Here is a 25,800-nt window from a genome sequence, read left to right on the forward strand (position 1 = left end):
CTGAAGGCAGGCAGCACGCGCCGCAGAGTCCTACGCCCTTACCACTTACGCCACGGCGGCGGCGAACACGTCCGACGCCAACATTCTCCTCTCGTACTCGTACCCAGACACAGTCCGATTTGGCAAGGCAAGCCTTCGTCAGGTCTGACTGTGAATGGCGAAATTTCCAAATGGAGGCAGAGCGGGAGAGGAATAGGTTAAGAGAATTAGAGATAAGGATGCAAGAAAGGTGGTTAGATTGTTTTAGTCAATTGTTAGTATTGGGAAATAGAATTGTAAGTCATTGGGAAAAAAAATAAAAATGTTATAAATGTGTATGTATATTTTTGTTTTACCTATTTAACAAATGATACTTGGTACCTATTTGCAAACATTACACTCTTAAACAATTATACTATGACCGTCTTGATGCAAGTCTTCTAGCTAACTGATCCCGTAGTGCTCTCCCCATTAATAAATCGCTAGCACCTCCATCTTCCAACACCACTTCCTCTCGATGAAATTCTGAAAAGAGAGAGCTCTTCTATAGGTAATTATTTATTTTATATACTAATATTATAAAAATGTAATTTTGAAGTTTTGTATGTTATCCTAAACTAGGTTCCTATATTTCATACATTCTTTCACCAGTAGGTATATCCATACTATCCATACGAATATTATAAAAGGAAGTCTGTCTGTCTGTCTGTTACCTCTTCACGCTTAAACCGCTGAACCGATTTAGATGAAATTTGGTATAGAGATTGTTTGAATCCCGGGGAAGGACAAAGGGTCCTTTTGGACAAAATAATAGCTAACAAAATTACTGATTCCACGCAGACGAAGTCGCGGGCAAAAGCTAGTAATTAATATTAAAAATGCGAAAGTGTGTCTGTCTGTTACCTTTTCACGCTTAAACCGCTGAACCGGTTTAGTTGAAATTTAGTATAGGGGTAGTTTGACTCCCGGGGAAGGACATAGGACACTTTTTATCTCAGAATCCCTTAAGGGGGTGGAAATTTGTATGGGCAATCAATAACCGCTGAACCGATTTAAATGAAATTTGGTATGGTGATAGGTTTGAGTTGTGGGGAAGGATATAGAATAGTTTTTATCCCAGAAATCATCCTTTAAGGGGGTGGAAGTTTGTATGGGGAATCAACAAAACGCAGATTGGATAAAATAATACCTACCTAAATTACTGATTCCATGCAGATGAAGTCGCGGGAAAAAGCTAGTATACTAATAAAAAGGACCTTCGGGATGGGATATAGGCTATACTGGCTATACATAGTTATGTATAGCCTATATCCCATCCCGAAGGCCCTTTTTATTAGTACTGTTTTCTTATATAATAGATACCTTGATCTTGTTCACATATCTCTTCGGGATCCGGAACATTGTACTTTAAGGCAATGTTGTGTAGCACAGAACATGCTATAATAATTTGTGAGCATTTTTCTGGCCTATAATGTAAATTTCTATCTCGGTGTACACAGCGCCAACGGTTCTTCAATCGCCCAAAAGTGTTTTCAATGACAACTCTTGCAGAAGTGTGGGCTGCATTGAAAGTTTCTTCAATAGAGTTGGGAGTTGGGTTTAAATATGGTGTCATCAGCCATGGCCGTTGAGGGTAACCAGAATCACCTGTAAAATAGGAATATATTTTATTAAGGACAAAAATAAATGCTGTTTTAAATGAATCATAATTTAAATTATATTCAAAATATGTCTTACCTAAAAGCCAGACAATTTCATTACGCCTGTGTAAAGACTGTATATAATTGTTAACATTACTATTTTCCCATATGAAAGAATCATGGGCTGCACCTCCAAACTTAGCATTAATGGATAAAATTTTACAATCCTGATCACATATCTGAAAAATTAATATATTGTATATAATATTACGAGTAGTAAGTAAATAGCTTTTAGATAAACATGTCAATCTAAATTTATTAAGGAGTAGGTTAGGTACCTATACAGATAAAAACAGACCTACTTACCATTTGTACATTCATTGAGTGATAATGCTTTCTACAGAAATATAAGTGTTCTTCTTCCTTTTTGGGTGTAAATATCTTGAAGTGGCTGCAGTCAATGCTTCCTATCACCCCTGGGATGCCATATTTATTGAAAAAACTAAAATGTGAAGATTGGTTTGTAGGTATTGTATTGTGGTCATAAGAGGAAAGAATATTACGTGAGTGAGTGAGTCAGTGTCGAAAATAAGGAACTTTGTTGCACAATAATTTTTAAACTACAATATGAACATATTGAATGTTTTTGAGAATATATCTTAAGCATGTTAAGCCCTATATATTAATGAAAATTCAGGGTTCTAGCTTCAGCCAGCACAATATTACAGGACGTCGAAAATGGCCTGAATCGCTTCGAGAAAAGGATAGTACGGCCGTGCCTCTTTGTTTTGCTCGACTTGGCGGGGGCACTGCCGTAAATTACGTCAGTACCTAGTTTAAGTTGTGATTCGTCTATTTTTACCTGTGTCTAATGTCATCTCTTTCTTGGCGTGTGGTTGGAAAATTGATAAACATTTTTAGAATATTGGGGTGGTTCAAAGCGGTTGTTACTTCTTCAATATAAACACTCATTGCTTCCTGCGAAAAATGGTGTGCCTTGCCAGTCACACGTTGGTAACTACCTTGTGCATAAAATAGTAATGCACATAAAACCTGCAAGAGTTAGTTTGTTGGTTAATTACAAAATAACACTCATAAATGTCAAATAAAATGTATAAGTACTTAACACTTTTATAGAATTTATACTTAACTTTGATTCCACTGACACTCTTTGAGTGGATTTCAAATCCGCATGATTTATTAACAAATCACACAAATCCTCAAAAGCTTCCTTGCTAAGCCTATATTCTTTAATAAAATTATTCTCACTTATGTGTTGAAGTGGGTTTCTTAATATGTTTCTCATATCGGCTTGATATTTTCCTTGTTCACGTCGTTCGTCTTCATATGCAGCTTTCGCTAACATATCCCATGCCAAATAATGCCTTGCTGACATTATTTACATAAATAATGATAAGAAAATATACTATAACACGAATTCTAATAAGTTTTCACGCTCCAATATGCCAGTGAAATAGATTACTACAGTCGATAACGTATTGCTCGGTAGCGTATGTCAAAAATGTGACTCATGGTACCAATTTCTATAGGCAACAGCTACAAACGTTACTCGCTAGCGAGCTAGGTAAAATACCTATCGAAAAGTAATCGCTAGCGTTGAACTCATACTGCCGATTTTTAGTTCTATGAGTGACCGCCGACGGCGCTGTACTATTCTCCATAGAAATCATTTACGCAGTCGCTAGCGAGCATTGTCACTGTAAACTCATGGTAATGGTACAGTTCATAACTCAGAAGCTACCACCTACCCGCATTGCGTATAAACGCATATGAGCCAGCAGTTTACTTCTTAAGGTGCGTCTACGCTGGGCGAGCCGAGCACGAGCCGAACACAATTCGTCTAATGTGTACCGACTTACAAGCCACGAACGAGCGCGCTGCGAGCGTTTCGTTCGTGCTCGGCTGCGTTCCGCCAGTTGTCGGTTTTTTGACGAACACAAAGGGATTTGCTTCGCGCTCGCAGTGCGCTCGTGGATAGGGTTGCCAACTTTTTTTTGGTGGAATATAGTATTTTCCAGAATAAGGCATCAAAAATATAGTACATTTCAAAAAAATATAGTACTTTTCCCACCCACAAGATGGACGGACGACCTTGTTAAGGCCGCCGGAAGACGCTGGATGCGGGTCGCTTCCAACCGGTGCGAATGGAGGTCCAAGGGGGAGGCCTATGTTCAGCAGTGGACGTCTTATGGCTGAGATGATGATGATGATGATAGTACTTTTAGATAAAATACTAAACATGAGTGTAATATACGTTTAATAGGAAATATAGTATTTTAGCGTACTATATATTTTTTCAAAAGTATATAGTACAGAGAGCCAAAATATAGTACAATTCTATATAATATAGTACGGTTGGCAACCCTACTCGTGGACGTATTCGTTGTACGTCCACACTTGACGCCGCGAACGACGAAGCCGAGAACGGCTCCGCTCGTGCTCGGTTCGTCTAGCGTAGACCCATATTTAAGCCCGTAGAGTAGAAACCTATTAATCATAATCATAACGTCCGCCACTAATACTCGTTTGATAAAGTAATTTCTTTACGCAACGCACGACATGTCGCACCCTATGGCTCCTCTACACGATGGGCCAGCGCCGGTCACTCCAAGGGACGCAGCCATGCGGTAGAATGAGATAGCAATAACACTTGCTCCCTCTAACGCATAAATGCGTCTCTTGGAGTGGCCGGCGTTTTTTTTTTTTTTTATTTTTTTTTTTTTTTGTTTTTTTTTATTTATTTTATTTAATTCTAAACAATATACATTGTGTCGAATAGTAATACATGCATATAATTAGTACATACATTAAAAACTAGGGTCAAATATATCTTATCTCTACCAAGTACAAATTCAAAAAAAAATAAATAAAACGAGGCCTTAAAAAAGTTAACGTTACAAATACAAATACCTTAAAAATACAATTCCCATTATGATATGTCATACACAATTTCATTGATGATATAATAAAATTTAATACTTCTACAACAATAATAATAATGTCAAAAATAGATCAATAGAGGTAGGTATGTCATTTACATTTTAAAAAAAAGCCATTAAATTAAATAATAAAATTGGTAACCATTGCAATACTAATTAAAAGATTCATTCACAAATTCATTGATAGAATAATAACATTTATCAACAAGAAAAGCCTTTAACTTGCGCTTAAATACTTTGCAGTCGGAGATCTGTTTATACTCTATCGGCAGTTTATTAAAAAGATGAACTGCCTGGTAGCTTGCCGAATGTTGTACAACTTTGAATTTAGGCACTAAACTATTTTTAAGGTCTTTTCTTCTTGTTGCAAGTCTTACAGCTCTGTCGTATTCGCATTCAGTGACCTCCAAATTTTTGACTAGACCTGATAGCAGAACTAAAATATAAAGGCAAGGCACAGTCAAGATCTTAAGCTTTCTAAAATGCTCCCTGCATGATTCCCATTGTGGTATTCTGACTATAATTCGGATAGCTCTTTTCTGCATCAAGAAAGCACTTTGCGTATTATATTGATAACTGTTGCCCCACAATTTAATACTATATCGTAATTTAGATTCTATGAGGGCATAGTAGACCACCTTAAGCTGTTCAATCTTCGCTTCCTCCCGTAAGCTTCTCAAAGCAAAACAACCTGAACTAATTGAATTATTCAACTCCTGTAATTGCGGTTTCCAATTAAGATTAGAGTCAATCAAAACGCCCAAGAATTTAACTACTTCTACTTGTTCAACTATTTCTCCATTTATATTTAAAAGTAAGGAATCGGTGCATGTAGGACTAGTATTAAATAAAATCGATTTAGTTTTGCTACTATTTAAGGTGAGATTGTTAACTGTGAACCATATAGAAAATGCATTGAGGGCTCTATTAATTACTTCATTAAGTTTAGCTATGCTATCAGCGGACACTACAGCGTTGGTGTCATCAGCAAATAATACCAGCTTCAAATTCGGAATAGAGTCGTTCATATAATTAATTAAGTCGTTAACAAATAATATAAAAAATATAGGACCCAAGATGGAGCCTTGCGGCACACCTCGTCTTATATCAATCATACGTGATTTATGAACTGTCTCGCAATTATTCTCAATGTGTTTCAACTCTACAAACTGTTTCCTGTTTCTTAAGTACGATTGATATAATTTAAGAACGTTTCCTCTCACACCATAGTGCTCTAATTTACTCAATAAGATACAATGGTCAACAGTATCGAAGGCCGCACTTAAGTCCAAAAATACACCTGCTACCTTTTTCCCACTGTTGAGTTGTAGTACCGTATCTTTAATTAGCTCATCAATAGCTTCACTCGTCCCAACACTCTTACGGTACCCGAACTGCTTTGTGTTTAATATTTTATATCTGTTGATATGATCTAGCAATCTGTCTTTTAGCAATTTTTCGAACACTTTAGACAGTGTAGGTAACAATGAAATGGGCCTGTAGTTTTTAGGCATATTAGTTGATCCCTTTTTATGAATTGGCAGTACTCTAGCTATTTTTAGTTGATCAGGAAATGTACACAATTCAAAACATAAATTATAAAAATGAGCTAATGGCCCTGCTAATAAGTCAATATTGTCCTTAATAATCCTAATCGGTATGCCGTCATAACCTACAGATGATTTAGACTCCATCATCCTAACCAGGCGATATATCTCCTGAGGAGTAACTAAGGCATTGGTCATCTCGTAAGTTACCCGGGCCACATGTTGATGGAGTAACTTGACCGCTGTTTGTTGGTCCCCTACACTTCCACTAGAATGATCAAATATTTTACAAAAAATATTACATTGCTCTTGTGGATCGCTTACAATTTTATCTGTTTTTAATAACAAGTTGTTAGTCGAAATGGGTGGAGCTTTATTTCTATGCTGATTCACTATTTTCCAAATAGCTTTACTAGAATTTTTTGCATTATCGATTTGCGTCTGTACAGCATTTTTTTTGGCATTTCGGATTACCTGCCTGTATAGCTTTCCGTATTCTGTACGATATGTAGCTATTGAGTTGTCAAGGTGTTCCTTATCAATGAACGTTAGAAACCGTTTCATTTTGCTGGAAGTTTTTATGCCCTTCGTTATCCACTTACATTTCGTGTTCACTTTTGAGACTTTTAGTGTTTTCTTAAAGCTGCTTTTAAAACAGTTCATAATTTTTTTAATAAAATTGTTAATGCCTAAATTGTTCCAATTTTCATTCAGTAGCTTACATCTAAATTTATTGTTGTTGATGGCATTGTAACACCTTCGTTCTCTTCGAATTAATAATTGTGGCTGCTTTTTAGCAGAACACGATGAATTTGTTTCAATTCTACAGAGTAGTCCAGCATGTCCATCAGCTAGACCGTTGTGATCTACATCTATACTTGATACCGAGGACTCTGGCAAATTCGTAAACACATTATCAATGCATGATTCAGAGTTATTTCGCAAGAAGGTGGAAGCTGTTACTAAAGGTCTAAAGTTATAACACTTAAACAATGTTATTAAGGCAGTACTTCGACTATCATTTAAATGCAAATTTATATTAAAATCACCACAGATTAAACACTTTTTGTGGAAAAAGTGGTTTAGCATTATTTCTAGTTTTTCCATAAATGTTTCAAAATTGGACTCACGAGGACTGCGATAGCAACATATTACACAAATATTAGTTTCACAGTCTCGAATACCACATACTTCGAATGACTCCATTGAATATAATTTCTTACATATTGATAACTCTTCAATATTTCTATCCTCACGAGCTAAAATTAAACTACCGCCCCTTTTTTTATTGGTTCTTACGTTATAAGTAGCTAGATAGTAATCAGGAAAGTTAAGAAGCGGCGCTGTAATCTTGTTTAAGAAGTGTTCACTGACACAAACAAAATGCTGTACTATAGGTAAGCTATTCAAATATAATTCCAAGTCGAGTTTTTTATTGCTAATACCACACAAATTCTGATGATACACATTAATTAACACTTTATCTTTGTGTTCACTAGTTAAGCTAGTTCTGTTTTCGGTTCTAACGAAAGGAGTCATTACTGATGCCTCGAAAAAACTGATTTTCGATAGGTATATTTTCTTCATTAGTCAAGTACGCCTGGGCTTGTCCCATAAATATTTTAAGACTCGAAAATACTGCTCTCATTCCAAATTTGGTTAACCTACCCGAATAGTCCGAAAACATATCTAAAGTTAGGTCCCGATTCGTGTCGAACAGGAAGGCATAGTTGTTAGTTTGCATATCCATCGCAAGTAAACTACCAAACATCTCTACCTTATAGTTATAAATAAGTGCCCCACAAACATATGTTGGAAGACAGATAATTTTATTGGTATGTGTGATTTTCCTAAGCGACTCTCTAATACAATTTATTAAATTAATACTATTTTGAGACTCATTTATGTCTTTTTCACCAATAAAGATTATACAGAAGTCATTCATGGTAAAACTCTTCAACTTGTTCTCTAAGTTCGTAAGTAGCTCTATAATGCCACAGTTTGGCGCAGCATAGTGACAGTATGTGGCATCTCTATCTAGGTTATATTCTATGGCATTCAAAATGCAACCGGTTGCTTGATTACTTACAATACACAATTGATTTTTAGGGTTATCGTTTTTGGAGGCCGCGACTAGTCGAGTGGCAGTGGTGTGTACCCGATGGGGCTTACTGGTTCCCTGCTGCGCATGCGTTAGACTCTCTTTCCGTCCCTGTTCCGGCGTCTGGCTGAAGTGATCCTCTTGTTCTTCTTCTCTATCTATGCTAGTTTGCCTTGACCGATGTTCTACTTTACTCGTATCCTGAGAATTTTCCTTTTCGCCTAAGAGTTTTGATTCGTCCGATTGGTCATTTAAACGTAAGGCTGGGTCCGGGCAGCCCGAAACGAGTGGCTTATTTACTACAGGCACTTGTTTGCTGCATTTTGCCTGTGCTTTGGGTGTCCCTGTTGGTGATACTGGTGCTGTTCCCTTCAGCAGGCTCCGGTACAAATCACACTTCTTACGTGTCTCAATTAGGTCATCTTCTAGTTTGTATTTTTCGCCTAGCAGCTTTTGGATTTCTGTATCTGCTCCCAGCAATTGTTTCTTAAGATTCTCTATCTGTTTTTTTAAGTCCTCTACTATAAAATTTTGTACTTGTGAGTGTATGTTAGGCAAACTGTGGGTATTAGTGTTTCCTGTCAAATTCAATTCACTCTGAGAATATTCATCCTCACATTTTTCGGCTTCTGTGTGTATATTTCGGCTTAACGACACGTCAGGACAACTTGTGTTTAGGGTGTTTTCCAAAACTGAAAGATCTGAGCAACTTTCATCTTGGGATAAAGAATCAAAAGAATTCTGTACTGGTAGGTTATATTTTCGCCTTGTAGTGATATTTTCTGACGTAGGTTGAGTATTTGTTTGTGAAGCATCTTGTACTTCGCTGTTGTCTACCGGCTCTAATACTTCTGTCTCGACCGGTGTAGCTATTTGTACAGTCTCTAGCTTACACATCTCCTTTGCATTCTTTACGTTGACATTTGGCGTAGATGTTGAAGTACTAGATAGCCTTTTTTGTTGAGCTATAGTTTTGTATTCGTGGTCTTTTTTCTTACAGTTCATACAAGTCCACTTAGATTTAGCAGACCTATCCATTAAGTTATAACGTTTCTCAGTATTGGTGCAGGTGAGACAGTACGTCTGTTTGCAACATGAACATTTCAGGTAGTGTTTAACTTGTATTTTTTTACACTTTCTGCAGGCAGGATTCGGCGCCATGATTGTATTACAAATTGTCAAGTTTTAGATTTAAAAAATAAAAATAAAAAAAAAATTACAAAAATTAAAAAAACTTTCACCCGAGGATCGAACTTGAACTCAAACTGTTTGTTACATGCACATAGTAACGTTGGCCCATTGCGTCCAAAAAGTATGTCTCAAAGGGATTTTAAGACCCGCTGTTTTAACGAATACATTTTTTTAAGACCCACTCACACGCCTGTGTCGTGTAGAGCTGTTTTAAGAAAAATACGAGTGTGGAGTGTGTAATGTAAGACACGCGATGGGCGACCGTGAGCGTGGAAAACGGTTATGTCGGCGGCACAGTAGCTTGGTAGGTTTAAGAGCCAACAGGATTGGTCATTTCTCCATACAAACGTACTCGACTGTTTCCTCCGTGGGTTTTGATGCTAGAGCAATGATTTTTTCAACACAGATTAATATTGTCAATATCTGTGTCGGACCGTTTTGCTTTTTTTGTTTTTTAAGGCGCTAGAGTCCTCCAAAAATGGCCAAAATGGCCTAATTGACTATGCCGCAACGCAATGAGAGGCGTACCTAGTATTCAAAACTGATATCAATTAGCCAAAAAAGCAAAACGGTCCGACACAGATAATTTCATAGTCATTTAGATTTCCAAGTTTGGTTAGGATTGGTTAAGTTTTGAAGAAGGAAATAGTCGAGTACGAAACCTCGATTTTTGAGATTTTTACGCAGGATATTTCGCCTTGTCCTTATCGCACTAGTTTTCCGTTAGCGAGACGGGTATATATACCTAAAATATTTAAAACTCAGCTCCTGTTTCGTCTTAAGTTAAGTACATTACATACTTAGAAACTAAATACGGGTTTATATGGATTTAGGTGCCCAAGCACAGATTTTTCATCTGGCTGGGTCGTTGGTGTCTACACTACTGACAAAGTAATAACTGAATAAAATGAACAATGTTTTGTACGGAACACTAAAAAGTGAAGCTAAACCCTTTTGTCAAATATGCTAATTTACTAAAGTTTCATAACAGTTACGGGTTACGGACCAGTGACCACCAGATAGATATGTACAGTCACCAGCAATAATATGTTACACAACGAAGGCCGCAAAAATATGTGACGCGCACTTATTGTACTACGAATAAGATCGTGTCAGGTATTTTTGCGGCCTTCGTTGTGTAACATATTATTGCTGGTGACTGTACTATTTACACGTGTCCACGTGAAGCGAAAGTATGATAATTATATTCATGTAATTCTTATTTATAAGTATAATATGGATAATACTCTCATTTTATTCGAACGACTATACAGTGATCAACAAATGTTAAAGGTAATAAAGTCATTAATAATGATAGTGTCTGGAGCGCTCGCTCGTTGGACTGATACAAGAATAGGTATTCTTGTTATGTCTGACCAAAGTTTCGGTTTCGGTTTCGGCAAAAAAATCATGTTTCGGCTGAAGGTTCGGTTTCGGTCAAAAACTGCCGCACAGAAACTGTATTAGTTTCGGATTCTTAGGTGTGGTTAGTATTCGGTAAAAAATCCGTTTTCGGTCGGACACTAATTCTTGTTCGCAAACCAAGAAAGGTATAAATATATTCCTCAGGTGAACGGCCCAATTATGTAATTGTTCTAAAACAAACGAGGAAAAAACGGAAATAACAATACATATATATTATACAATATTAATGTTATCTACATTGTTTTTTTAGTTTATTTATTCACTTTAAAATTTAATACAATTTTTGCATGCATGCCACTATTGAAAACCTCTAGGGTTTATGTAATAGTTGGCGAGACATAAAGGTACCTATGTATATACACCTATTTACTCGTTTGAGGAAAATCGAAAATAGCTCTCAAACAGAACTCGTCGACATCCTCGGATGTCCTTTGACTTTTCAACCCGAAGATTTATCAACGTCACGTTTCACAGAATATTTCTTTATTCGGCAAACACTTTGTCTTGAGTATTTATTTCTTTTGCTAGCGTTATTTATATTATCTTGGAGGAATTCGACAAATTGCTGATATTGCGGATTTTTTCCGTCCGACAAGTTTAGTTTAGGTTAGAGGTCAACAAAAAGGGGTCATCCATTAATTACATCACACGTTTAGGGGGAGGGAGGGGGTCAAAAAAATGTGACATATTGTGACATGGGGGAGGGGGAGACACAAACTTTGTGACGTCACTTTAACTTCATCAGTAGGTAACCGAAAATTTATTTAAATTATTTTATTCGCTGTAAATTTAAATAACAAGTTTTTAAAACGATAATTGTTTTTATCTTTTAATTTTCTTTCCTAAGCAGTTTTGGGGTATAATATTTATATCGTCAAAAATATTTTGATAAAATATTAATAATACTTAGGTACTTACTTAATTCGATTTGGCGATTTCGTAGAAAAGAAAAAATGTGACGACACACTAGGGGGGAGGGGTTTGCCAAATGTGACCAAGTGTGACAAGGAGGGGGGGAGGGGTCAAAAAGCCTAGAAATTCGTGTGACGTAATTAATGGATGACCCCAAAGGCCCAAGATACATTTGTAAGTTTTATTTACGTCATTAGAGACACAGCTATACTACAGAGATGAATATTGTTATCTCCTTTCCTTTGTATAAGGTTACCCCCTTAGAGCATTTACTAACTGGAGATGTCATCGCTATCATTTTCATTACGAAACAGTCTGCCGATTTTTGCGGGGGAGGGGACGTCAAATGTATCTAGACACGCGGCAGCGTGTCAAGCCAAGTTCAAGCAAAGGAACTGGCTAGCCAGCGCCAAGTGTAATATTACACGAACCACTTGGTGCCACTTTTGACCCTTCTATAACTCAAAACATCTTTAACGTAAACACATAAAATTACGTGTTTAATTATATCCATAAGGACATCTAGAAGCCCAAATTTCATTAAGCTAGCTCAAACGGTTATAAAGATATGAAGGTCAAAAAGTCGTAAATTTTAAGACTGACTGACTGACTTATATGTAGTACCTAAACCTAACCTACTTCCAGATGACCTAGAAGGATGAAATTTGGAATCCAGCTCAGTTATTGTGTGAAAGCGTAGGAAAAAATCTAAAAATAAAAAAAAGTTAAAAAATAGGGGGGGGGGGGTCCCCATACAAAAAAAAACATTTTTTATTGTGACTGACATATAAGTACCTAAACCTAACCTACTTCCAGATGACCTAGAAGGATGAATTTTGGAATCCAGCTCGGTAATTGTGTGTAAGCGTAGGAAAAAATCTAAAAATAAAAAAAAGTTAGAAAATAGGGGGGTCTCCATACAAATTTTTTTTTATTGTAGCGTTGGAACCGTTACAAGCAGATATTTGAAACTATCCCAATATATGTATTATTATATTTGCTATATAAAAGAAATATAAAAATAAATAATGACGACCGGTCTGGCCTAGTGGGACCCTGCCTGCGAAGCCGATGGTCCTGGGTTCGAATCCCAGTAAGGGCATTTATTTGTATGATGATACAGATATTTGTTCCTGAGTCATGGGTGTTTTCTATGTATTTAAGTATTTGTATATTATATATATCGTTGTCTGAGTACCCACAACACAAGCCTTCTTGAGCTTACTGTGGGACTTAGTCAATCTGTGTAAGATTGTCCTATAATATTTATTTATTTTTATTTTTTTATTATTTTAAAGTTAAGTCAAAAAATAAGTGGTGTCCCCATACAAAAAACTTGTAATACGCGCTAAACAACCGGCCAACGGTGTGTCGTTGACGGCGCGCGGCACTACATAATTAATACAAAGAACAGAAGTAAAAAACATGCAGCGGAAACACAAGAAAAAACATTAAATCTCAATACCTGCCTAATTTTCTTTACAAAAAGTATTGATATCCCATCAAAAACGTAAATGTAAAAAAGGAGAGCCAAGTTCAATACAAAAATTATGCTTGGCTGTGGGGTTCGCCGCAAAAAGAATGGAGATCTAAATGAGTGCCAAGTTCTATGCAAAATCCAAATATGTATTTATAGGAACAAAATAACATTATAAACAAGTATTAAACTCTATTTCTTTGTTTTATTGGATACCTATAACAATTGCTGTTATTAAAAAAAAAAAGTGAGATCTTAAAGTAGGTTAGATTTGGCTTGGCCAGTTTTTATCAGAATTACAAAATATATATATATTGAATAACTTTACAAAATGACTGATGTAATGAAAACTGGCCAAGTCAATTGTTATAGGTATCCAATAAAGCAAAGAAATAGAGTTTAATACTTGTTTATAATGTTATTTTGTTCCTATAAATACATATTTGGATTTTGCATAGAACTTGGCACTCATTTAGATCTCCATTCTTTTTGTAGACCGGGAGATAGTGACACATTTTACTGGGTCATTTGTACCAGTATGGCGGTTCGTCAGGGGTCTAAGCATGTAATGAAGGAAAGAAAAATGATGGTCATAGCGCTGGTACCGGCGGCCCAATCGCGTGGGCGTTAGTCGAACGTGTCGCATAAAATACGAGTGTCGAACGATTTGTTCCACAAAAATCCTCGTATTTTCCGATAGTCCATAAAAAAGAAGTAGGCGGTAGCGTAATGCCATACTTCTCCGGTGTGACTTACAGCCCGCCATACTGAGGCGAACACATTAATTTAAAAAAAACAATTCAACCATTTGTGCCAAGCTAATTTTTGCACAGGTGATCATCGTCGAGGAGCCATTCATGGACATCACCATGCCATACTCTTCGGATGGTTCCAAATGGCCGCCATACCGCCGCAAGGGAGTTAATTTTTTTTTTTGCTAAACGGTTTGTACCAGTATTGCATTTAAATTTTTGGAAAGTATTTGATAAAATGTGACCGTTATTATAATTGCCATACTTATAGTAGGGGGAAAAAGTGCTGCCATACTTGAAAAACTTATTTAATCGACACGTTTCAAAAATACGACTATGTATACGTAAAATAATTTTTTACAGCATGGCATCATCATATTCTGTTTGTTTGGATACAATTATACCTAAAAAAAAATATTTCAGATTATAACTACGGGGCGGACGACTGTGAGACTTAAGCCAAGACTTAAAACAAAAAACAATTTTTTGACGATTTGTACCAGTATGGCATTTGGATTTTTGGAAATTGTATGATGCAATGTGACCATTATTATATTTGCCATACTTCTAATAGGGGGAAAAAGGGGCACCATACTTGAAATAAAAAAATATTGTACACATTTGCCACCTCCTGCAGGTATGGCATTATGAGATTTCCATTTATGATCACACAGAGTCTTGAAAAAAAATTACAAGATGGTACAAATCGTTTAGCAATAAAAAAAAAATTAACTCCTTTGCGGCGGTATGGCGGCCATTTGGAACCATCCGAAAAGTATGGCATGGTGATTTCCATGAATGGCTGCTCGACGATGATCACCTGTGGAAAAATTAGCTTGGCACAAATGATTGAATTGTTTTTTTTTAATTAACGTGTTCGCCTCAGTATGGCGGGCTGTAAGTCACACCGGAGAAGTATGGCATTACGCTACCGTCTACTTCTTTTTTATGGACTATCGAATAATACGAGGATTTTTGTGGAACAAATCGTTCGACACTCGTATTTTATCCGACACGTTCGACTAACGCCCACGCGATTGGGCCGCCGGTACCAGCGCTATGACCATCATTTTTATTTCGTTCATTACGTACTTAGACCCCTGACGAACCGCCATACTGGTACAAATGACCCAGTAAAATGTGTCACTATCTCCCGGTCTATTGCGGCGAACCCCACAGCCAAGCATAATTTTTGTATTGAACTTGGCTCTCCTTTTTTACATTTATGTTTTTGATGGGATTTCTATTTCTACATGATTTGTACGTAACGTACAAATAGCCATATGTCAGTTCATAGAAAAGTTTGTACAATTGTGCAAGTCTTTCGGCAGAGGGGGTAAGCTCTCTAATGGCCACTCCGGTTATTAAATGCTCTAAGGTTACCCCTCCTGTCCCCAGTTATCCCAATTGACGGTATCCATAGGAGAGGCTACCGCGAAGATGTCTTGTAGAGTGTGCTAACCTGTTAGCATATAATATTGAAGACCCCGTCGTGGCTAGCACGGCGTCTAATAACCTTAAGTCGCGTAGTATTTTACGCCTTGGTAGCGTAGGGTTTGAGATGGAGCCGCCTGGTGATTTGAATTTAAACTAATCGCTACGACAACGTGTGCACCAGCCGGCTCCGTTCATATTGATCACTGTGATGCTAGTATGTTTAGTAAAACCAATTTATTGAACTTAGTTCATCAAAATATCCAAGGATTTACCTGTAAGGAACACGAAATTGATTTGTTTATACAGTACTCGAATATTGACATTCTCTGTATAACTGAGCACTGGCTTAAAGGTCATGAATTTATGTTTAATTTCAATAATCATAGTATAGTAAGTTCATTTTTTAGGAGATCTTGCAATCGCGGCGGGTCATTGATAATGGTAAAACATAATTTAAAAAGTAAGGAGCGTAAAGACATTGTTGACATGTCTGTGGAACGCCTTATAGAACTTTCTTGTGTTGAATTGGAACAATTTATAATTATATGCGTGTACAGGCCCCCATCGGCAGACTATAACTTATTCGAATCGGTCATAGATGAAGTACTTAGTAGTGTTTTTGGAAGTCACAAAAATATAATTGTATGTGGTGATTTCAATATTAATTTGCTAGAAAATTCGCCATTATGTGGAAGGTTACTAAATACTTTTAAATCCTTCAATTTAGTCAATTTATTTTGTGAACCCACTCGAGTCACAGCAACCAGTGCTACATGTATAGATAACATCTTTAGTAATAATGACGCGATTAGTAAATCTGTTATTAACAACCTAAGTTCTGACCACTGTGGACTAAAAGCTTCTTTCAGCGGGAAAACTGAAGAAATTCCTCAAGACACTTTGTGTAGGCCGATTTCCGAAAGTCACCTAGGTTTATTCAATCGTAATATTACTAAACAATTATGTTGTCTTTCATGTACCCAGGAAAACCCTGACTGTTTGAGTTCCGAGTTGTTTAATTGTATTAAAAAGGAATTTGATGCCTGTTTCATTCAGAAAAAGGTGCAAGGCAAGGCTAAGACTAAATTTAGCGACTGGGCTACACCGGATATTCACGAGAAAAGACGCCGGCTCTACGACTTATATGATTTAAAGGCAACTGATAAAAGACCGGAATTTCTGGAGTACGTCAAAAATTATTCTAAATCTTTTAAAATGTTGTGTGTCGCCGCTAAAGCCGATTATTTGTCGAAAAAGATCCTAAATTCCAGCGATAAAGTCAAAACTGTATGGCAAGTTATCAGTAATGAAACTGGAAAACGTAAACTGAAGGATCCGCACTACAACCTACGAATTGCTGACACTTTAGTAAGTTCCGACCGTGAAGTGGCAGATCATTTTGAGCGGTTTTTCTCGAATATCCCGGTAGAAACAACAAGATCCCTTAATTCATCGCCAGACGTCGCTGAAGAAATTTTGAAGACAAATGTGGCAGAATGTACAGAAATCTTCAAATTTTCGTATGTCTCATCGAATATAGTTCTTAAGACTTTTAGGTCTTTAAATTTAAAGAAAACAGAAGATCTTTGGGGCCTGTCTGTCAAAGTATTAGATTCCATCATTGAGTCAATTACACCATACTTAGCTGAGATTTTCAACAGATGCATTGATGCTGGAATTTTTCCAGATATTATGAAACATAGCAAAATTATCCCTCTGTTTAAATCAGGAACGAGAACAGATCCCACGAACTTTAGACCGATTTCAATACTACCGGCATTAAGCAAAGCGTTCGAGAAACTTATTCTGAATCAACTATTGTCACATTTCAACAGAAACAAACTGCTTGATAGCAATCAATTTGGTTTCACCAAAGGTCGATCAACTACTGACGCCGGTGCGGTACTTCTAAAACACATCTTTGATGCTTGGGAAAAAGCTCAAGATGCTGTTGGAATTTTCTGTGATCTGTCAAAGGCATTTGATTGCGTTGATCACGAAAATTTAAAGAGAAAATTAAGCCGCTATGGGATAAAAGCTAGTGCCCTTGACCTGGTCTCATCGTACCTTTCGGATAGAACTCAGCGAGTAGTTATTAATGGAACTCAATCGGCGGGGTCCCCGGTAGCCCTCGGAGTGCCTCAAGGTTCAATTCTTGGTCCCTTCCTGTTCTTGGTATACATTAATGACTTACCAAAAGTTGTGCAAGATAGACATGATATAGTGTTATTTGCAGATGACACTTCCCTTATATTTAAAGTGGACAGAAAGGAAAATAGCTTCGAGAGCATTAATGACGCGCTATCTACCATTGTAAACTGGTTTACGGCAAACAATTTGCTTTTGAACGCCAAGAAAACCAAATGCATCAAGTTTACGCTACCTAACGTCAAGCAGGTAAATAACAGCAAGATTAAAATAAAAGGTGATACGCTGGAATTTGAGGACCGAACTGTTTTCCTGGGAGTCACTCTAGACTCCAAACTGCAATGGCATGCACATATAGGCACTCTAGCCGGAAAACTTAGTTCAGCAGCCTATGCAGTGAGGAGAATCAAACAGCTGACAAACGTAGAGACGGCCAGGCTGGTATACTTTAGTTACTTCCATAGTGTTATGTCTTATGGAATTCTGTTGTGGGGAAAAGCGGCAGATATTCAGACAATATTTGTGCTGCAAAAACGAGCTGTACGTTCCATCTATGGACTGGGCGCTCGAGTATCCCTAAGAGAGAAATTCAAAGAAGTTAACATTCTTACCGTTGCATCTCAATACATACTAGAGAATATTATGTATGTTCGGAAAAACATCCACGAATTCAAGGTTAACAGTGATATCCATAACTATAACACTAGAAACAAACATAAACTTGCTGTGCCCGCCCACCGCCTCCGTAAGGTTAGTACGTCTTTCGTCGGGAACTGTACACATTTTTATAACAAAGTCCCCACTGATGTAGTGAATTTACCACTTCATAAATTTAAGTCGCACATTAAGCACTCCTTGTTACGTAAGGCGTACTACACTGTAAATGATTTTATAAACGATAGAGATGCTTTTAAGCCGGTAGCTTGATTTCATTAGTATAATAAGAATTAAATAAATATTTTTTTTTTTTACATTGTGAATTAAATATGCTAGTGTCCAGTACAATTGACACATGAGACAATGATGTTCTCGCTTGATTATATTGTTTAATTTAATTTTAGTTTTGGACACTTGGAGACCTTATACATCTCTAAGTACATATTTATTTATTTGATTTTTATTTTTGATTATACATACTTACCTATATTTTTAATGTTTCTGACACTTAGAGACCTTTACATCTCTAAGTCAACTTAGGCTAGTAATTATGTGAAGCTATATTACTGTCTTTTTATGTAACATATGAGCACAAAATGCCGTGTCTTACAGCTACATGTTATTACTATTTTAATATTAATATAGGCCGGTAGCTTGAACATGTCATGCTCGCTTAAAAGTCTTTGCTTACGGTGGCGTTGTTGATCGGGTCGCCACTTTCCCGAATGAAGGTTGAGGGAGGCGATGGCTGAGATACGCGTCATACTCGTGAACGGGTGCTGTTTGTGGAGACTGGTCTGTTAAGCTAACACGAGCTATTATACTTAGTAACTTTTATTAATTAATTACAGTGAGACGCCTCATTCTGTTCTCGTATGTTTCTTTTCTTTTAATGAATGTATTAATTATACAGGATATTGACTCTTGGAGACCTTATACATCTCTAAGGATAACTTGATAAACCATATAATCTTATAGTTCTGACACCTAGAGACATTTACACCTCTAAATATTATAGTTTTTTTTTGTGTGTGTTTTTTTATCTGTATTTTGTATGTAATTCGACATTAAGAGACCATATACATCTCTTAGTAATTGTAATACGTTAGATTGAATTGTTAGTTTTATTTTATAAAATTGTTGATGTTATTATTTTTGCTTTTATGTAAATTCAATGTTGACGTGTAAAAGTGCCCTTGTGGCCTATTTGCTGAATAAATGTTGATGTTTGTTGATGTTTGATGTTTGTTTGATGTTACGTGTCAAATGTCTATGCTGTGTCACATGTTATGAACGTTAATGCAGTGTCCATAATTACTGTAATCTCGGCACCTTGGACTGGCACACGTCAGCATCCATGCATTACTAGACTATTAAACAATAACGACTGCCGATATTTGTACACTCGTTGCTATAGCAGTGTAGCTACCGCTAAAGTGCGCTAAATTACACGGTCTTTATTTTCTCTGGTCTCTGGTTTACAAAGAAACAAAGAAGTATGTAGAGCGGCAAAGTCTACACAAGTAGGCACAGATGTCAAAGGCCTAAGGCTAAGAGAATAAGCTGTGTGTAACAAAGAAGCGTCATTATACAATGCCCATTTCAACGTTACACCATTGTGTCGTGAGATAAGTACACTAAACACTTTGTGTTCATAACACTAAGTGTATATTTAATAAATAAGATGATGTATACATATAGTACAGTCGCTGCCCAACATACCTAAATACCTATACCTATCCCCTTTTCTATAGGCCCCGTGCATGAACTATAGGGGCACTGTAGGAGCCGTCAGATTTTTGACGCGATGCGTAAATGTGTCGTTTATGCTTCCGATGTAGCCCACAAGATGGCAGAACCTACTATGCACAAGGAAACGTACCGACGATAAAGGTAGATGGTAGCACTTGCTTTGGCAATGTACATGTGCACATATGTTTCCGATTCAGGCCACAAGATGGCAGACCCTCAAACGCGCACGGTCCCTATACAGCTAGTTTAGCGGCGTGGGTGCTTAACACATTCAGTGACGATATTCGTACCTATAACACAGGAAAATCCATGTGTAGCGAAAAGCGCATACGAGCAGAAGGATAGTTAAGTTAGGACACTGTCTTACTGTGCAATAGTGCCTTACTACAGTATTCGAACTTCAAGATATTCACAAGAGACAACACGTACTAGATCCATTCTAGATACCTATGTTATAGTTTAAATATCAACTAGTTCTCTTTTGCAGCGCAATTCAGGCAACCAATGTCACTTTTACGTTAGATAGAGTAAGATATCTATTAGATGTGAATTGGATCTCTAAGTCATATCCTGTGGAAATCGTTCAAGAGTATCTCCAGAATCGCGCAAATGTCAAAATTGACAGGTTAGATCTTAAACATATCGTTATCGTATCTTGATGTCTAAAAGATATCTAATAGATATCTATTTCAAAATCCGAATCGGGCCCTTAAACTACTTAATAAGATAAGTACTTCTGGCGTTAGTAACACGTTACTAAACATTATTACAAACATGAAAACGGTTTACGACGTGATTCGTGTAGAGAGATCAAACGATTGTTAAGTTAATACAGTCATTATATGCGGCTGTTATGTAAGCTACAACCTCTGCCGCCTTGTAACTATCGTACATGCTCAATACGATCAATTCAAATTTTTCCAGCCTCCAATTCCGGTAATCTAGAATTTGCTTGAAACTGCAGAGAAATCTGGACACATCTGTACCCTCGTAGGAATCGCTATACTTCACCTGTTGTCGCCAGAAACAGTACTGCAGTGCATCAAAAAACCGGCGTCTTGAGCATCTTTTTCATTAACTACAAGGCAAGTAAAGCGAGGTAGTCATGCAAGGAGACGTACAGTCGTACATTAGACGTGACGATGGTCGCAGCTGGCCCGAGCGCCATGACCAGGTACAGCAACAGCTCCAGCATCTTGTAGCGCTCGTGGAAGATCTGCTGGTACGTGATGCCGAGGACGGCCAGCAGCCAGATGGGCCAGCGCAGCTCTTGGATAAACTTGTCACTGATAGTTAAGAGTGACAGAGATAGCACTATCGCATCAATACTTACATTAGACGTGACAATGATCGCAGCGGGCCCGAGACCCATGACCAGGTATAGCAACAGCTCCAGCTTCTTGTAGCGCTCGTGGAAGATCTGCTGGTACGTGATGCCGAGGACGGCCAGTAGCCAGATGGCCCAGCGCAGCTCTCGGATAAACTTGTCACTGACAGTTAAGAGTGACAGAGATAGCACTATCGCATCAATACTTACATTAGACGTGACGATGATCGCAGCTGGCCCGAGCCCCATGACCAGGTACAGCAACAGCTCCAGCATCTTGTAGCGCTCGTGGAAGATCTGCTGGTACGTGATGCCGAGGACGGCCAGCAGCCAGATGGGCCAGCGCAGCTCTTGGATAAACTTGTCACCGATAGTTAAGAGTGAAAGAGATAGCACTATCGCATCAATACTTACATTAGACGTGACAATGATCGCAGCGGGCCCGAGCCCCATGACCAGGTATAGCAACAGCTCCAGCATCTTGTAGCGCTCGTGGAAGATCTGCTGGTACGTGATGCCGAGGACGGCCAACAGCCAGATGGCCCAGCGCAGCTCTCGCAGCATCCAGCAGGAGAGCGTGCCGACGGTCAGCCAGGGGAAGTAGGAGCTGGCGATGAAGATGTAGATCATGGCGCGGTCGCAGCGGTGAAGCCAGTGCTTCATTTTGCTAGAAAAAAATGGATGTGTTAGAGAATTATCTGATGAAAATCGGTTAGTCGAATTTAAACTGTCGTGAGTTCAGCAAATTTTACGGTTGAAGTCGTGTAATTTTAGTTAGTCGCGCGACATGTTTTGAAGACCTCATGGCTCCATTTTCAAGCACTAACAGTGGATGAGTAGTGACTAAAAATACGTGAGATAAACCGTAAAATTTGCCTAAAGTCGGTTAGGTTTTTTTATTGGTGGGAAACAAGCATACAGCCTGAAAAGCCTGTTTTCTTTATGAGCGCTTTGCGCAAAGATTCTGAATGGTAGAAATCGAAATGAGAATATTTTCTGAGATTGTGATGTGAAAAAGTTATTTTATAAATATCAAAAGTGTAAAATAGTGTTATCAAATAAGCATGGATGATAAACTGCTTAAAATGTAGTAAGAAAATTGTGAATATAAAATGTTGATCGTTGTTTATAACGCGTTTTCCCATTACTGAGTCACCAGCGCAATGTATGCGAGTCGAACATACATTTTTGCCTTTGCATAAAGGCTTTATGATAAAGCCAATATACCCACTGCGTTCACGAGCGTCTATTATCTTGTCTATTACCCATGGTACAAACAGCACCACTCGTAACTGACCATCGGTGGACCTTATGCCTTTAGTAATAAGGTTTACGAACTTAACAGAGTGGGCGATGGTACATGGGTCACCGAAAGCAGACAAGTCAAACGCTAAATACAAGGACACGATTTAGCATACTTGTTACGGATCACGGGATTGAACTGGGCTAATAACCGCGGAAATCTAAGTTCGTGAATTGCGGGCATTTTTCTCGGTCAGTCTAATTACGCCTTCATTGGAGTAAAAGAGAAAGATCCCCGCAATTTGCTAATTTCGGTTTTCGCGGTAGCCCCTCTGGCATCCAATTAAGCTAGAAATCGGCTCGCATGCACTCGCACTTAACCAATGACACACGGTGGGCTATATTTAGCTAACTCGACTTAATTCTCACGGCCTGTGGCCTCTGACGCACCTACGAAGCCTTAAGACAGCTTGGATTACATTTAAACCCGTTTGCTCCCAATGTCATGTAAAACTAGGCTATTCTTAGGGATAAAAAGCCATATACATGAGAATAATGGTTTTAGCGGATGGGTAAGCGCTCGTTAAAGCTTAACCTAGTTTTTAAAGCGTCCATTTCAGAATAACCGAGTTGTAAACATAAAAATGCCTCGGATAGCACTTATTCGCAAACTTTTTAAGGCCTCACCGTAAGACCCCGACTTATTTCTTAATGTTTTGAAAGACGAAACAGGAGCTGAATTTTAAACATTTTAGGTAAACATACCTGTCTCGCTAACGGAAGCGGCTTAAACTAGTGCGATAAGGACAAGGCGAAAAATCCTGCGTATAATAATCTCATAAATCGAGGTTTCGTACTCGACTGTTTCCTCCTCCAAAACTTAACCAATCGTAACCAAATTTGGAGATCTAAATGATTATGAAATTATCTGTGTCGGACCGTTTTGCTTTTTTGGCTAATTGATATCAGTTTTGAATACTACGCCTCTCATTGCGGCATAGTCAATGAGGCCATTTTGGCCATTTTTGAAGGGCTCTAGCGCCTTAAAAAACAAAAATATCAAGAAAAGCAAAACGGTCCGACACAGATATTGACAATATTAAACTGTGTTGAAAAAATCATTGCTCTAGCTTCAAAACCCACGGAGGAAAGAGTCGAGTACGTTTGTATGGAGAAATGACCACTCCTGTTGGCTCCTAATTAGATGCACCAGGTACTTATTTCACCACGCTGACAATTGACACCTGACCCTGTCAATTTTCTGTAAGGTTCTCTTCCGGGTCCTGTAAAAGACAGTACCTAAGTATTGTCAATTTATATTTTTTGTTAGGCCAGCAATGTACGGCGAATTGTCAATGTCAAGTGACCACATCTATGTCGTCTTAATGTATATTGTATCTCTTTCATAATGAAGAGTACAAAGCCTTTTTAAATATTTACCGCTCTTTTGAAGGCTTTGAACAAACAAGTTCTAATTGTCGTTCTTATAACCCGGCAACCTTCAAATCAAGAGTGAACGGCACCTTCTGGGCGAGCTCGCTCCATCGTAGGCCACGTCTACGCCTCGGCTAGTCTGTAGCCATGAGTAAGCCCGTTCATAATATGAAAAAAAAAGAATGTGCCAAGTCAAAGTACAGGTGAGACAGGGATAAAGTGCCAATCCTGCCAATCTGAGTAAAGAGGGCACGCCAATTGTGCGCCAATTTCAATTCAATTAGACGTACCTCGTGCCGGTCCATTGTTAAACCATCACAGTAATTGGAACTGAGGCGCCGCTCAGATGTTTATACCTATTTACTATACATACCTACCACGTGAGCATAGTATGTATAAGGTGTATTGTGGTAACTTCGAAACTGGGATAATTAAAAAAAAAATCTAAGTAATAACTAAACGAAGTAAAATCCAGCATGTGGTAAATTAATTTGTCACCACACCAGCCAGGATTCCATTTTTCGAAGCACTCGCTACGCTCGTGGTTCAATTTTGGAATCTTTCGCTTGCTCGGGTATCAATATTAGCACGAGCGGTTAAACAACAACTTTGCCCCCTTGTAAAACAAATACCTATTGTCATGTGACCTAATCTGTCGGTACCTACTGATTTGGAAGCGCAGATTATACTTACCAGTAGGTATATTAACATACAACGTTGTATAAAAAGGTAGGTATCTTGGATAACCTTTAAGCAATATTCAGTATTCTAGACGAGATTATTAGTATTATTACGTATAAGATTCTGTTTTTGGGTCATGGAAATGTGGAACACGCCGAATATGAAGCACGATTTTGCATTATTGTGTCAGGGTATTATAATAACCAATATTCCGGGCACCTATAGGGATTATCTTCAAGGATTCGACAGAATCTAGGGCACGCGGGTCTAGAGGCAAGATATGCGTAAATACGAGTACTAATATTAGTTTATAATGTTTACAATATTATTATTTATTACCCTATAAAGACGTATATAGGCTTAACAGTCATTACTTGTTCTAAAAGGGAGCATTATTAAGAAATGGTAACCTTTGATCTATGTACTTTAGCACACAACCAGTGAGGCGTCATAGTCTCAGAATGTGTTAGCATTTTTCTGTAACAATGCTTAGTACATATATCTTTACGTTTTGTGAAGAAAATTATGCAATGCGGCTTGGAATTAAAATAAAAAATAAATAAATATACGCGTCGACTTGAGAACCTCCTCCGTTTTTTTCGTCAGTTAAAAAGTATCATACGGCGAAGCTCGATATAAAAACGCAATTATAAATGCGAAAAACGGCAAAAAAATTACGGTTGTTTTGTATGGGAGCCCCAATTAAATATTTATTTTATTTTGTTTTCAGTACGAGTATTTGTTGTTATAGCGGCAACAGAAATACATCATATGTGAAAATTTCAACTGTCTAGCTATCACGGTGAAAGACAGACAGAAGATGGACGGCCAGCGGAGTCTTAGTAATAGGTCCCGTTTTTACCCTTTGGGTACAGAACCCTAAAAAACGATGGAAACCCCTGATCTATGCCAACATTTCCTTTATTGTATCGTGGCGTTACCAGCATTTGAGTTCGTGCAAAGCGTGAATAAGCTTTGTATAGCACAAAATGGATTTACCAGCTCTGCCGTCCTACTTACCGCTTCTTTTTACGACGCTTCCTCCTAGCAGCGTGAGTGTAACATTATAGTATACAGTTAGAAATATGCTCCTAACAAAAGAGTTTATAGTGACAAGATATGTGTTTTATGTAATATG

At 37.8% G+C, this 25,800-nt stretch overlaps 2 protein-coding genes across 2 annotated transcripts in view; both read right to left on the bottom strand.

Annotated features, from left to right (window-relative positions):
- LOC134672600 (monocyte to macrophage differentiation factor) overlaps positions 1-25,800 on the bottom strand; it is a 67,453-nt gene that overhangs the window by 14,148 nt on the left and 27,505 nt on the right. Inside the window, exon 3 of the mRNA XM_063530553.1 lies at positions 21,720-21,972. Coding sequence (XP_063386623.1) covers positions 21,720-21,972 — 253 coding nt within the window. The remainder of the gene's footprint in view (positions 1-21,719; positions 21,973-25,800) is intronic.
- LOC134672601 (putative nuclease HARBI1) lies at positions 305-3,489 on the bottom strand. Its single transcript, XM_063530554.1, has 5 exons — positions 2,482-3,489; positions 1,986-2,121; positions 1,717-1,858; positions 1,342-1,626; positions 305-504 (listed from the first exon to the last, which is right to left on the bottom strand). Exons 1-5 carry the CDS (start codon positions 2,589-2,591, stop codon positions 395-397), a joined length of 783 nt encoding a protein of 260 aa, XP_063386624.1. The 5' UTR covers positions 2,592-3,489; the 3' UTR covers positions 305-394.

The sequence above is a fragment of the Cydia fagiglandana genome, chromosome 17 (assembly GCF_963556715.1).
Source record: "Cydia fagiglandana chromosome 17, ilCydFagi1.1, whole genome shotgun sequence".
In the NCBI taxonomy this organism is placed as follows: domain Eukaryota; kingdom Metazoa; phylum Arthropoda; class Insecta; order Lepidoptera; family Tortricidae; genus Cydia; species Cydia fagiglandana.